The 15,823-nt window shown below is 35.5% G+C and overlaps 1 protein-coding gene and 1 long non-coding RNA gene across 5 annotated transcripts in view; one reads left to right on the top strand and one right to left on the bottom strand.

Annotated features, from left to right (window-relative positions):
- Positions 1–15,823, top strand: part of LOC128080325 (uncharacterized) — a 987,521-nt gene that overhangs the window by 188,735 nt on the left and 782,963 nt on the right. The window lies entirely within an intron of this gene.
- SGCZ (sarcoglycan zeta) overlaps positions 8,308–15,823 on the bottom strand; it is a 335,417-nt gene continuing 327,901 nt past the window's right edge. The window contains exons 8-10 of one of the 4 annotated variants that reach the window (XR_008206602.1): positions 14,621–14,942; positions 13,332–13,395; positions 8,308–13,080 (exon numbers count right to left, since the gene is read on the bottom strand). Coding sequence is in view for 1 of the 4 variants with exons in the window: in XM_052682407.1 (XP_052538367.1) it covers positions 14,748–14,942 (195 nt within the window). In the remaining 3 variants the exon portion in view is untranslated. Of the gene's footprint in view, positions 14,943–15,823 lie in introns of all 4 variants that reach the window. The other 3 variants (XR_008206600.1, XR_008206601.1, XM_052682407.1) reach the window with 3 other exon arrangements.

The raw sequence follows: 15,823 nt of genomic DNA on the forward strand, positions 1-15,823 counted from the left end.
GGGAGATTTTGGTTTAATTAGAGAAAGGCACTTTCTTTAAGCTTGATGGGGTTGGAAACAGAATTTCCTCTGATACTCTCTAAATATCACTTAATGTTCTCTGAATGCAGTGTTTTAAAAAAAAAAAACTCCTCTTCCCAGCAAAAAATTCTTTTGCATCTTAATTTGCTGACTGTTCAGAAAGCAACATAATTATATGCTATCTCAATATATATGACAGCTTTTATGAGTGTCATTTTTATTGTAATAAATATTTTAAGAACAGGAGGAAAAGCAAACTAAAATTAGAAAAATAATTACTAAGAAAGGAGGAACTACAATCAGAAGTTATTTAAAACTGTATTTTGCTAAACTAAAAATGGTCAAACAAAACTAAAAATGCTGCTTCAGCAATGTGCTTTTAACTAAGGTTTGGAAAAACGAGCACAAGCTCCAGTCTTCTAAGAGTACAGTTTTCTTGCTTTCTGTCAAAATTTGATTTGTGGGCTTTGAGAAGAGTGCTACATGCTTCTGCAGAACTTCAGGGACCTTATGATATATATATGACCCTTGATGTTAGGAGAGATGTAGAATGCCAGAGGAACACATGTACCCTCTGCACCAACGCTTTGAGAGTAATAGATTTTAAAACCCCTCAGCAGTCCTATTAAGACTGCACTTTAATTGAAATAGAGACAGACTGCTGGCACTGAAAATTAAAAAGGTTGTAGAGAAGTATTTATGCTAGTAGCTGGATGAAAGCCAGCAGGCACATAAGAGCACCTGGTTCAGACTGATGTGACCCCTGAGAGGATGTGATTAATGTTCAGTGTCTCTGAAAGGACAGGAGGGAATAAACATCACGGTCACAATAAACAGAGTAGACAAACCAGACTGCCAGCCAGGTTGGCTGACTGGCATGTGCAATGTCAAACAAGGAAGCAAGGGCAACATATACAAATACTTCTGCCCAAGGGCTGCATGCCTGAAACAGAGGATGGGGACAGAAAGATCTTTCACAGAATCACAGAATCACAAGGTTGGAAACGACCTGCAAGATCATCTAGTCCAACCACCCTCCCATTCCTATTACTACCACAAGCTACTAAACCATATCTCATAGCTCCTCATCCAGGCACCTCTTGAACACTGCCAGGGACAGCGACTCCACCATCTCCCTGGGCAGCCATTCTAGTGCTTGACCACCCTCTGAGAGAAAAAGTTTCTCCTAATGTCCAGCCTAAACCTTCTCTGGTATAATTTCTGTCCGTTTCCTCAGGTCCTAATATGCCTGGCAGAAGAGGCCAGACCCTTTTACACCACAACCTCCCTTCAGGAAGTTGTAAAGTGCAGTGAGGTCTCCCCTGAGCCTCCTCTTCTCCAGACTAAACAATCCCAGCTCCCTCAGCCGCTGTTGCTGATGGTACTGGTGTTGTTCCAGTGCAGTGCATTTCTGTATCAGATAGGTCTCAGGGGCTAGATCACCAGGGAGTAAATGCAGAAGAACAATTAGATCCAATTAATAAGGTGTTAGCAAGCGGTCACGGCTTGGTGGGATTTATTTCAGAGTTCTGGACCATTTTAAGAAGAAACTGAGGAGGAGATTGGGATTGCGCTTGAACAGCTTTTGGAAAAGGCTGAAAAGTATATGTTTAACCTTCATGGCATCATGAAGGTGGTAAATAAGGTGGCTTCATCAAATCCCACAGTATCAAAACTAGGGCTCTCTTTGAAATTACTTGAAGATCAGTTTAAAGGAGATGAAAGCAAGCATTTCTCTGGGCAGCTGGTGATCATCATTTGGAGCTTGCTGCCATAAAAGACAGCTTCAAAGAAGGATTAGAGAAACTCATAGAGAACAGATAGTATAGGTATATATAGGTATCTACACTATAGGTACAGTGGGGGATACACGAATGGCTGTGTAATTTGGGCAGACTTGTATGCTGACCCTAAACACAATCTCCCCCTGCCAATCTTAGAGATTAGTCTGACCTACACTTAGCCATTGCTTCGAGGAAAACTGATCAGTGTGATGTCTAAGGTATTTCATTTGGGTGTGGTTATGATTGTGTGATTGGGAATTATGGCAAGATCTTTACACTTGTTTTGTAGATGCGTGCTATTTCCACTAAACTTCAGAAGGCAAACGCCTTACCCTGCAGAACTGTTACAATGTTAGTGTTTGCTGCAGACTCTTACAGAAGGTGTGGTGGGAGTCAATTACAGTGATTGCAAAATTTTGCTCAGAAAATTATCCTTACCTTACATAGTTGATAAACAGATCTTTCCATACAGAATCTTATACTACAGACCTGACATTTTCAGAAAGACTGTGAAACCTGGTATTTGTCTCCTCATCTCACTTCCACCGTACCCTGATTACTGACTACTGCAGGTGTGAAGAAATCTACAGTCTTTCCTCTTGTCTGAGCTCTTCTGCATCCCATGATAATAAATAGGGAAGTGATGCAGCTCAGTAGCTTGCCACAATTTACAAACCAATTTCTTTGTGCTTTGTTTGTTTATTTTTTTAATCCCTCTCCAAGATTCCAATGTTGTGGAACAGCTGGCAATATGCAGTGGCCATCTGCACTTCCTTCGTCTTTTGAGATTTCAAATTGATTTTCTTCAGCCTAGCATGTGAAGTTAAGGGGTGCTCACTGCCTGATGATGTACTTTCACACCACCCGATGGAGCTGGGAAGACAATTTTAGTATAATGCTATCAGCATGATCAAACTGTACAGTGGCAGATGAGCTGTGGAAGTAAGCTGCCTTTGCATCTTGTCTGCAGAGTAAAATTTTTATCCAAGTTTCAAATATAGATTATATCTAGCCCTGTATATGTGAAGTTTAGCCAAATATCAAAATTTCACTTTGTGGATTGATGGCATTTATCCTCCAAGACACAATAGTACATTCAAATAAAACAAGTAGTGTATTTTTAGGACTTGTTCAAAACATTTTCAAAATAATAGATGTGGAAACAATTTAAATCAAAAGTAAAAATGAAGATGATGCAGACAGTGTGCAGAAGTCAAACAGATTTGAATAGAGAAATATTAATATATCTTGTCAAGAGTGGTTTTACTCAGCTAAGCAAAACTGAAGTACTGCAGAATATTTAGGAGATTTTTTTAACCTTCATTATTTCATAGTATTTTTTAGTCCTACAGGATAATGCCTTACTCTGCTTGATTTATGAAGACTAATCCAGTAAAATATTTTATCGTGATCCTAAATTCAAACTTCAGAAATTCCATTAAGCTTACTGGAAGGACTCACCCATTTCAAATTAAATACATGTGCAGAGCTGTGAGAGAGCTTAATCCAAATGTTAAGTGTAGTGACAAAATAGTGTTCAGAATATTAATAAATAAATCTAAAAGATAACCTGATGCTGCAGTAAAAAACAGAGCAAAAATATATGCATTTTTCACTGAAACCTATTGCAAACATCAAAAATTAAATCCCACTCATACCATGGATATGTGAGACAATGTAAAGCAAGACAAAATATGAAAAAAATGTACATGGATTAACATGCAGCTTAACATAACTTCTAGATAAATTTTGTTAATAGAAAATTTCAATAAATTGAAAGCACATGTTTCACAGAAATTTATATTAAAGATCTTTATTTACATTTTTTTAAAAATTGATATAATTTTTTTGTACTTCACAACAGGATGATACATTGTACACTTCTAAAAGGGAATAATACACCATTTAGAAATTTTTCTTTGGAATGTCAATACTTTGTCATCACAATAATCTAAATGAATTGATATTTGCTAGGCAAACTATGCAGTGTCAAATTTAATTAAATGTTGGCTTGTTAAGTTTCCTAAAAATAGACAGGAAAATTGCCTAAATCAACCAAAATTATACTGTTCTGAAAAATGTGAGACAATGTGATTTAAATGTATTTTTCCCTTTCAGTTCCCAGAAACATGTGGGCATTAATAAAGTTTTGTAGCTTAGATATATAATTTAAACCTCTTAAAAAGTACATAATGTACTATAGTTAAATAAAAAGATAAAACTCAGATTATATTAAAGCCATGCAAGATTTTGGAAACTGGGGGTGAACAACAAATCATTTTAGTTACCAGTAATTACCAGTATACTCCAGTAATCTGGTTAATCATATGGTGACTTGCTCACAAATGTATGCTAACATGCATGAAAAGAGATGGTTATTATCACAGCACTGTAGAAAGAACTGGTACAGTGTCCAAGACTTTTCCAAAGAAAACTGGAAGTTATTATAGCTTAATATCAGAATTTTAGTAGGTTTACTGTAATTTAGCCTTTCATTCTAAGACACGGTAACGAGGTGGCAATAATCATCATAAGGAATAAATTTTCTTATGTAAAATTTGCATTGTATAAGATCTAATTCATAACTACAGAGATAAACTATTTCCTTACAAAGTGGTATACAAGGACTCATTTGGGCTTTAAACTTGTGAAATATCTTGTGAGGTACACATATTATGTATTAACAAAAAATCAAAACCACAAACAAAATCTTTCACCAACCCAGGTCTTTAATTGGTGGCTCTACCTTCCATAACACAAGCAAGCTGCTTTTGTCTCTGAAATGCTTCTAAGAAGGCCTGCTTCCTTATATGTATATGTATATATATTTATATATTTGTATATATATTTCTTTAGTGAGTGAAACAAATCACAGAAGAAGTTAGTTAGATGCTATTAAAAAACATCTAATAGAGAAAAAAAAAAAATACAGTCTAGAGTCTTACCTCAAAAAATCCACCACCAACAAAACAAAACTACAGACTAGTCTCCATATCCTAACTCTTCCTCCAGCAGTTTTCCATTTGCCCTGCTGTAAGCTAACATATGTCTCACTGACCCCCTTCTCTGCCAAGGCAAGTCTTTTTGTGCATACAAATTTCTATTCTCTATATAGCTTCAATGTAAAGTCCAAAATTTTCTCATCATTGCCAGAGCAGCATCAGAATTTTGGTGGTATTATTGCCTGACCAACCTAATTTTGTTCTGTGATGACATGACTATATCAGTGGACAAGGGAAGGTTGTGAGATTGTACCCAGAAAGTAGTGGCTCAGTGTCTGGATAAGATCAGTGAAAAGTGGGATTGAGTGCACTTTCAGCATCTTTGCAGATGACATCAAGCTGTGTGATGCCGTCAACACACTTGAGGGATGGGATCCAGAGAGATCTAGACAGACTCGAGCAGTGGGTCTAGGAGAACCTGATAATGTTCAACAAATCCAAGTGTTACACCTGTGTGATGGCAACCTCCACTATCTGCTCTATTTGCTATCTAGAGAGCACTATTTGCTCTCTGTAACTCCCTGAAGGGAGGTTGTAGTGAGCAGGGGGTCACCCTCTTCTCTCGTGTATCTAGCGATAGGACTAGAGGGAATGGCTTCAAGCTGCGCCAGGGGAGATTCAGACTGGATGTTAGGAAATACTACCTCTCTGGAGGTGTTCAAGCAATGTTCGGACATTGTGTTGAGAGACATGGTTTAGTGAGAACTATTGGTGATGGGTGGATGGTTGAACTGGATGATCATTTAGGTCTTTTCCAACCTTGGTGATTCTGTGATAATCAGCACAAGCTGGGGGATGAAAGGATATAGCACAGTCCAGACAAAAAAGGACTTGTTGGTAGTAGTGCAAGATATGAATCAACAGTGTGCACTCACAGCTCAGAAAACCAACTGTATTCTGGGCTGCATTAAAAGAAGTGTGGCCAGCAGGTAAAGGGAGTTGATCATGTCTCTCTGCTCTCTACTTGTGAGACCTCATCTAGAGTACTGTATCCAGATGTGGAGTCCTCAGTACAGGAGAGACATGGACTTTCTGGATCATGTCCCGAGGAAGGCTACAAAAATGTTCCAAGGGATAGAACACTTTTCTTGTGAGGACGGGATGAGAGCTGAAGCTGTTCAGACTGGAGGAGAGAACTCTGGGGAGATCTGATATCAGCTCTGCAGTATTTAAATGGCGACTATAAGTAAGACAGGGACAGACTCTTTAGCAATCTGCTGTAACAGGACAAGGGTAATGGTTTCAAAATAAAAAGAGGGGAGATTTAGTTTCGATATAAGAAAAACATTTTTTATAATAAGGATAGTGAAGCACTGGAATGGATTTGCCCAGAGAGGTGGTGGATGTCCCATCCCTGGAGGCATTCAAGGTCAGGCTGGACAGAGCTCTAAGCAGCCTCACCTAGCTATGGGTGTCCCTGTTCACTGCAGGAAAGCTAGACTAGATGGTCTTTAAAGGTCCCTTCCAACTTGAACAATTTAGTGATCTGTTGTGAGTGGCTTATTTCTGCTCTTAGAAATGATTTCCAAATCAATGGTATCCTGAAGGTTTGCCTGTGCGTTAGTAGCTGCTATCAAATTTTTCTCACACCTTTACACATAGAAATAAGGATTATGGGAATTCGAAAGATAACCAATGCAGTGGAAATCAAAGCCAAACCTCAGTGACAAGAAGTCATTTCCCTAAAATCTCCGTGCAGAAGAGATCTAGTTTGGTGGGACACTGAGAACATCAAATATATTGCTTCCAGAAACAATGCAATCCATCTACCGCTAGGGAAATATTAGGCTGAAATATGAAAACGCACCAGCAGTAGATTTTTATTGCCATTTCCTTTTATGAATGATCTTGGACATCTCATAATTTGTCAATTTGGTTTAGACAAAAGGGTGAAGACTGCACAATCAGTCTAAAGCTCTCCATGTGTGGGAGTCCAAGTGGCACCTGTTGTTATAAGTAGGAACAATTTTCAGAGAGTTACACTAATGTTAATGATGCATTTTAGAAGCGCAGTATAAAAAAACATGGAACGTGTAACTTAATTTATGCATAAACTTTCAATTAACATTTAAAACCTAGATGTGGAATTAGTCAGTGCTCCTACTGCCTTTAAGAGTATCTGAATCCACTGGGCTAGTTTTGGCTCTTTCTGCCATAAATAAAAACACACATATACAGAGTTCAATGTCACTTTCTATTTGAGAAGTACAAAATTTATACTTTCTCATGCTTTTCTCCTTTCCAGTGGTGTTTTTCAAAATAGTCCAGAAAGGAAAATTCCATGAATACAAAGACATAAAGACATTCATCTCTGCCTGGCTTCCTGTCAATTTCTCTGAGTAATCATTAGGCTTAGGGAGAAGCCTAGTCACGGTTTTTCGTGGTTTTTTTTCCCACTTAAAACAAAAAAAAACAACAAAACCAAAACAAAGCAGCTTTCAATTATATTTCTATTGTCTACTCTTGCATCAAGGCCAATTTGTGCATCATTCTTCTCCCCATTCCTATGCAGATCAAACACAACCTGCCTTTTTGCTCAAGCCATTGCAATGCCTTCTCTTACTCACCCTGATGAACACAGGGTTGGAAATCACTCTGACTACTGTTTTCAAAAAGGAGAACTGCTGCAGGAGGCCCTCCCTGTTGACATAAACATATATGCTTTCATATCCTGCTTAGAGCCCCAGTAAGCTACCACAGCTGCCTCTACCACTATATAGATAGAATATTTCCTTCCATCAGGGGCTCCTGATCTCCCAAAAATCTTACAGAACAACAGAAAGAAATGTGATTGAAAAAGAAATTGAATTCTTAATTTATGTAGGATGAATGAGAATGTCACCCATGACTTATAGGAACAAATATTTCATCTTCTATTTTTTGTAGATTTATTAAATACATTTTTACCATGTAACTTTTAGGATGTATATAGTCACCGACATTTATTAAAATAAATGAGTGCATTCATAGAGAGGGACAAATAATGAGCTCACTAATTACTTTCCTAGCATATTTTCAAAAAAAGAAAATGTTAACAGGATAGCATAGTATGCTTTTAAATTTCTTTTACAGTATTTTAAATGAGAAATGTTATTTGAAATAAAAAGTTATTAAGGATTTCATAGTCCAAAATATTTCTCCATTCTAGTAAATTGGATTACAATTGATTTTTACCTGAGTTTGTTTCCATCTTATATAACTTTTGTTTTCCCTAAGCAAATAAACTTCCTCTTCATAAGAAATTTCCCCTTTAACACAGTTCCAGTATGCTACACAGGAGCTTGATAAAGAGACTTAGCAAAATCCTTTCTGTTGCCTATTCCCTTATTGTTTGTGGGAAAAAAAAGGAGGCTAAAATGAACAGCTGAAGCCTAGCTGAAGAGGTAATGGTGGGTGGAAGCTAAGGGGGAGGGTTTTACTTTTTTACTTTCTCTAACTTCTTCAGGATTTGGGATAAGAAAAAATGAATAAAAACCACCTACAAAAGGAAAATAATGGCGTGTTTTCCTTTTTTTTTTTTTTTTTTTTTTTTTTTTCCTGTGGTGAAGAATGACTGCAGGCAGGCTTCCAAAATACGATAAAGCACACAAAAAATTCAACATCTGACCTTCAGGAATGATTCTCTTGTGTGTAAGCCCTTCTTGTTAATATGCTCTGGATCATGCTGGAAACTGAACTTTTCCCTCACAGGTCTCACAAACAAGAGGTATATGTGTGATAAAAAAGGCACCTTTTCTTCTCAGATCAAGTAATGCATTCAGTGAACTTGGTTAAGCCAAAGGTGGCCAGGCTTTTTAAATATAAATGGTTCTAACAGTTTAAACGCTTTAGAAACTGAGACATTGGAACAGCTGGGAATTCCTTAGGTAAAATATCCTGAGAGTTTTAATTTTCTCAAAATACAGGGAATATTTCTTATTCTGATGATTTTATTTTCTCAGATAAGTAGGCTAAGTTGATTTGTGTTGTATGTAATACTTGCTCACATCACACCAGACTTGTAATATATGGATTTTTTTTCCTTCTGTGTTCTGAAACATTTCCTGGTTGTGGTCTGTATAAGGTATGTATTGTTTAAAGATCAAATAATATTTTAAAATTCAAAAAACCATAACCCATGGTCAATTTAGTGTTTCAGGGGAAACTCTATTTTTACATGAAGAGCTTGTATTAAATTTTGGTTTCAGAGTGGGCTATGTTGAATCAACACAAGGCATACATAGTGTTCACTAAACCTTCCATTTACTTTTTTCGTACATGTAGCTTTTCCCTGGATTGGACTAGCCCAAACCAGAATAAAATGGCTAAGAGTATCTTTTCCTGCTCTATCAGCTACTGTCTATTAGTCACGTCAAACAGAATGACCCACATTACTGACAGGCCTATACAACTCTTGCTCGTGCAGAAAATGCAACTTTTTAGGCATTATTCAGTTAGCTACTGTTTGGCTACTGTGGATATTGCTAAAACCATAGCATAGCACAAAGTTACTCAGTGCAAACAAATCACCTGCATGCTTAACCTGCTTTCTGCCACAGCTATGTGCAAGGCTGTGTGGTGAACAGAACTGATACCAGTTGAAAAGCAGGTAGGACTTGTCTGCATTGATGAGACCACTGCAACCTCTGAGATGGCTGTATAATTGCCAGTGGCTTGTTGCTGCAGTTTAAACATATATTTTGTATATATTCTGGCAGGCTACAAAGAAACTTGTACAGTATAATATGTTTTTACAGCAGAAGAGATGTAGGACTCTTAATTTTAACTTTAGTAAAGCTGATATAGAAATAAAACCCATACTTTTTTATATTCCGATTTTCTTTACACAAATACTATGTTTAAGTGCAGTTTATGTCTTCAAAAGCATGTTTGAAACAAAACTCTTATTATGTTGTGTGAGGAGAAAAGCTACTACATTTCAGCTAATTTAGACAGAAGAATACAAACTAGAAAAACCAACAAATTTTCATCTGTTATTCTGCATCCTCCTCCCACCCTTAAAAAGTTTCCCATTTTGTTATTCCTGAAGTGAATTCTGATATGTTCCCTAATGTACAGATCACATTTATTCATGGTTCTACAGTAGCACCAGATAAAAAAGCAAAATCAAAGGGAAGAAATACAGGACATTTCAGACTGTGTTAATTACATGCTGCAAAATTTCTATCTTTCCAAGAAAAAATGACATTTCCAACTTCCAAAACCTTGCAATTATTTTCATTAAAAAAAAAAAACAACAAAAAAAACACCCGAGGAAAATGAAATAAAAAGTCTTAAAGTTTTAGTGTACTGCTTTTGAATAATGTTATCTACAATTATGACAGACAATCTGTTAAATAGAAAAAAGATTTGTTTTACATAAAGCAAGAGTACAAAAGCACAGCTTTTGTAATTTTGGTAATATTGCAGTTTTACAAACATATTGCATAGTATGTGTAAGAAAATAGTTCCCATCTTTTTATATATTATATACACAAGAAAATCATTAACGTGAAAATTACAAAACAAAAATGGTTAGCAGATCTTTACTGAGTACTTATTGAAACAATATGACACTCAACCTTTGATCCAGTTTACATATTCATTACTGTGAATCAGCTGATAGTAAGTCCATAATGTGTTTTTTTTTTTATTATTAAAACAATGATTTAGAATCTTAAACCAAAATCATAAAAAACAATACAAAGTGTTAACAGAGTATCTTAAGCATCCTTCATAAAATCCTTCCAGGCATTTATGGCTGTATCTTCAACACAGACTTAATAGCCCTCTGCATCTAAAATATTTTAAAAAGTGAAATTGTGTTGTCCAGTCAAACCACTGTTTTACAAACAAAACAGTATAGCTTCAGTTGAAAGAAGCAATATCTTGGCACATTTTGGAATATACACTCTCCTCTTTTTAAGAACACCGGAAGATTCATATTAAGTATGAGCAGTAACATAACTGCAAAACATTGGAAAAAAAAATTGACTGGGAAAAAGTGAACAATCTACAGCTCAAAATGCTGTACAAATCTAAACTATGTTACAATTTCATGTTGTAATTACAACTTGTCTCTTCATTCCAACAGAATTAGTAGGTGTCGTAGTGTTAGATAAAGTAGAAGTGTCAGTCTTTGGTCTTATCACTTAACCAATGAATGAATTGCAGTACAAAACCATACAGCTAACAGTGCTCAGAGAGATTGCTGATGCTTTTATTTTTCTTTTTTAAACAAGAAAGAGACAGTATCCTATAATATAATGATGCATATTTTTATAGAAGATAAATGTCTTGTCTGCTTTAAATACATGTAGCTAATAAGGTCTTTTCGTGTATTTCACTGTTGCCATAGGGATAGCTCTGGAAAAGTCAAACAGCTGCAATACCATCTTAGTGATTCCAAAACATTTGAGTACAAAAAGAAGCTTCATTTGATACATGTATTCATATAATAGAAAGAGCCTCAAAAGAATAATTTTAGTATTTTTTTTAATTGCTCAAATATTAATGATTAAAAATACCTTGAGGTCTTCAATCTTTCTCTACAATTGTTCCAACAGAATGATTTATTAATGGGAAACTCAGCCTTAGTTGGAATAAGAAGTGACATCTCTCTTCTGAAATAACTGATCAAAATTTTTAGTTAAATAAGCACTCTGGTTAGAGATACAGTAGGAGCTTTACATCTCATGAACACTGGACACTATACATGACTAACAAGGACTGAAACAACTTGCAGAAAGGGCCAATAATCTTTGAGAAAGGTGACCCAAAAAATAACTAAAAATTTCCGAATGGTTCTGCATACAATGACCTTTATTTTATGCCTCAACATTACAAAACCAGGACTGAAATAGTAAAGGTATGGCTCTATGTTTTAACATGGTATTTGCACTGAGATCTTTCAGTTTTCTTACATCTGAAATGATTTGATCAACTGTGTATTTTTTGAAGCACACTACAAACCAAAGAGCTCTACTATTTGCAGCTCTAAACATTGAAAAATACCAAATTTGTTTCTCTTCCCACTCAGAAACACTGACACTGCTTATGCATTATTGGTGTTCTGATGTTTTTAGTTCTTTCAATGCACTGAAATCCCTTTTCTAATACTCTTTGAAGTCACGTGGGCTAGAAAACCTCTTAAAAATGAAAACTTATCTTTTCCCCGTCTTATATCTTTCAGTAGTTGTAAATATCACTATTATGAAAGTCACCAGAATATTAAGACATTTATGAGAACCATTTTATAGTTTCCTGAAGCTTCCAAGTTTACTTGTGCTAATATTGTTATCATAAATAGTATGCGGCAAATTGAAATGACTGCTAGCACAAAAATCCTGACAGTGTAAAGCTTTATGGACTTACTGGCTTGGTTTTGTCCAACGTACCATCTACGTATCTGTCCAAAGTTTTCCTCATACACAGAGGTAAAATATTTCATCCTTATAAATATGAATGCAGTTATGAAATATATGCAGACGTGGTTTTGGTTTATTTTTTTCTGCTTCTTATAAAGTTTCAGCCTATCTGTTCAGCGGCTAGAAATGTACTACAGGTAAATTATCATATAAGGTGAAGAACAAACAAACAAGAAATGTTCAATGGAAAATCCATGACAAAGTATCTGAAAGCCATTCCTGTGGATTTATTGGAAAATAAAAAATAAAAACTTAGTCAATTTGTATCAAATTTGTAAGGTAAAATTTAATTTACTGAATAGATAAGTCAGTAGAACCTTTTCATCTTTGAAGCAACCAGTGTTTGTGGGCGTGCAGAGATAATGAATGCATATGGATTTTTATCTTGTACTCCTGGAATACTATTTATCTTTTCATCCTTGGACTTTCACACCTCCATGCTATTACTTATGTAAAAACTAGAAGAAAAAAGTAGAAAAAGAAATCTATTTCCTTTTGGTTTTAAGTGTATATTGCATGGATGGACTTTCAAATGTTTTATTATCTTTGTTATTGTTTGTATCTGTTTCTGTCCCTCTTACTAAGAATCTCCAAGCTTCCAATATATTTTCTTGCAATACTTTCAAATACATTTTCTTACAAGTGAAATAACAAATTATTAAACTAACAAAAAATTATTTCTTAATAGCCTTCTTTTGAAGAAATAAAATCAATTTAAAATCTTGATTTAACTGCTAGAAAACAGAAGTTTAGCATTCTTGCTATGGGGTGAAATTCACGCCTCTGAAGAGAGGCAGTGAAAAGACAAGCACCAGTTAAGCCATGCACACGTCTTGTGCTGGTCTTCTGCATAGGAGTGAATTTCACCTGAAGTGAAAACAAAATCCTTATTAGGTGGTAATAAAATAGGTAATCAAAACATTTGGTTACTTCTTTTCCTATTTTTTTTTTCCAAAGACTAAAAAATATACTCTGTAGAAATACTCACCTTTCACTCTTTGCCCTTCAGAGTGACCTTGCAAAAGCTGTCATTGAATTGATGATCTTACATTCAGAAGCCTCTATAGCTACATGCTAGGTGATGTAATTTAAAGGATAGTATTAAAAAGTGCACTTACCTTATGTAATCAAGCCATCTTCCAGAATAGGAAGCATTTTTAAACTGTTTTACATTCCTGGATTCTGTAAGTTTCAAGATACTCTTGTTAATCAGTGTTGTGATAAATTTATGTAGCAGTATACCAAAGCTTTTATATAAGATTTCTATTACAAATCAAATGAATCAAGTATGAACCTTGATACAAGTAAGAAATCCCATCTTAAACTGGTCAAAAATAAGAAGTCAGCAGCGAGATCTTGGTGCAAATGGGGCTGCATAATTTAAACACAGACCTGATGAAGTCAACATAATATTAATGTACTTATTTAATGTACTTTCTTCATATTTAATGTGATTTGATATATGTTTGTATATATATGTGTTACTGTTATTTTGAAACTTTAGCAGCAGATGGTAAACGAAAGAGAATAAAAAATATGAGTGTCATACCACTTGTTAGTGAATTGCTTCTCAGTATTACACATTGCATTAGCACTAATGTTTATGCTGTGCTCAAATGGCAGCAGTTAGCTAGAAAATAACTTTGAAGTTTTTTTTTTTTCATTTGCCAATTATAATTACTTTATGAAGAGCAATACACTGGTCAAAAGACATATCATCAGTATTTCCCTCTTTACCCTGTTCTTCTTTCCCAAAATCTACTGAAAGCAATCGCTTCACATGCAGTAGCCACAAAATTAATATATAAGGCCATTCAGATCAGACAAACAAGAACAGATGTCTTTTTCACTCTGAAAGGTAATATTGCTGAGCACTTCCAAAATTTACCTAGTGTACAAAACCCTAGACTGAGTAGACAAAGAGTAACAACACACTTCTAAAGAAACCAAACTCAGGGAGGGATTCTGTCTCTTTTTGTGTTAAAAACCATTTACTGAATTTAATTGTTTAGTAAAGCAAGCATCACACAATGCTTCAAAATTTTAAAATTCAGGGATAAAAGTTTACATCCAAAAAAGATGAATGGAAAATTGTGCTTTCAGACAGTAGAGTTAATTATCATACAGGGATAACCAATTCATCTCACCATCAGATTCTGGGCAAATTTGTTTATGTACTGTATATATATATGTGCAGTTCATATCCAGGTCCTGCAAAAATCTAAAACTATGTGCTTCACTTCATGTAGCAAAGGCACCTGTGTTATTCTCCCTTTTGGACAAAAGGTGATATTATGTTCCAGGTTTCCTGATGAAGAATACATTGATTTATGAACATCTCACTCCCATCTCTACGTTGAGTGGTAACACAAACCACGAGAGAAGGCAGCGCTGTATTCCTGCTTACACTGGAAGAAGTTGCTCTGCAGGCCATTTGAAGCGTTGAACTTGTCACAAGGGAAACCGAGCAGAACTGTGAAGCAGAGGGATAGTAACAAAAGGCTATTCTGGTGTGAGGATAAATTGGAGTCCTTCTAGCTCCACAAGCAGATGTTGCTACTGGATTGACATGTGGAGCCTGCTCCTGCTGGGGACAGGTAAAGTTTACCATTGGGACAGATGCAGATCTCATAGATAGTCTGGCGAGGAGCTGAAGAGCTCGGTGAAGAGGAGGAGAAGGAGCCCACTGGTAGATTTCCCAGGCGGATTGTATCTGCATTTAAAAATATCTACAAAAGGGGGAAATAAAAGAATAAGTACATTTCTTTCAGTATTGTAGCATATTTTTAAAAATGTATTTTAGGCAGAGTTGTGAGATTTTGCAAATATATAAGCTGTCAACATTTCTTGTTTTTCAACTGTGCAGTTGCATACCCATTAATACCCATTACTGCAGTATATGCAAATGGTTCCCCCAACATGTTTATTCAGATACAAGAAATATCATACAGAAATATTTAGACAGTATTCTTAAACAGCTCAAATTTTCACCTGTGCAATTTGTGATTAAAATTTATTCATGCGTGTCAGTAGCATATCCTTGTTCTGGAAAAGTTTTTATTTTAATGAGTGTGAAGAGATATTAAAGTACATTCCCTAGTGTGCTCCTGTAAGCAGCAGGAAATATGTGCTGAACTGTGCTAAACTGTAGGGGCTTAACAATAGTTTCATTCTGAGAATAATTAAATAAGGATGCAGATTCACATGCACAAAATAAAGAGCCAATTTGACCTAAATTAGGAGGATAGAATATTTCAGGTTAAAGTCCTGTTAAGGAGGTCATTTGCTATTCCCATTTGATTCTGAACGTATCAAATGACTTTAAAAATTGTTGGTTTTTTTTTTTAATCTTCTTCTTGGAAACAAGAGACAGTACTAAACAGCAAACTTGAATAACGTTAATAAATCTGTATCAAATTCTATAATACTTACACTTCTGTTAAATTTTCAGGATGCCACGAAATCATGTAAATAAAGAAAAAAACAATGCAAATCCTCCACTATTCCACCTAGTACAAATAGATAAGCTTCCAGCTGCTTGGAGGTAGTTTTTCATGGAAGGAGTAAAAGAGAGCCAAAGCAAGATCAGCCATTACCTTGGATGCAGACT

This window comes from Tympanuchus pallidicinctus, unplaced genomic scaffold, assembly GCF_026119805.1.
Source record: "Tympanuchus pallidicinctus isolate F22 unplaced genomic scaffold, pur_lepc_1.0 scaffold2, whole genome shotgun sequence".
Classification (NCBI taxonomy): domain Eukaryota; kingdom Metazoa; phylum Chordata; class Aves; order Galliformes; family Phasianidae; genus Tympanuchus; species Tympanuchus pallidicinctus.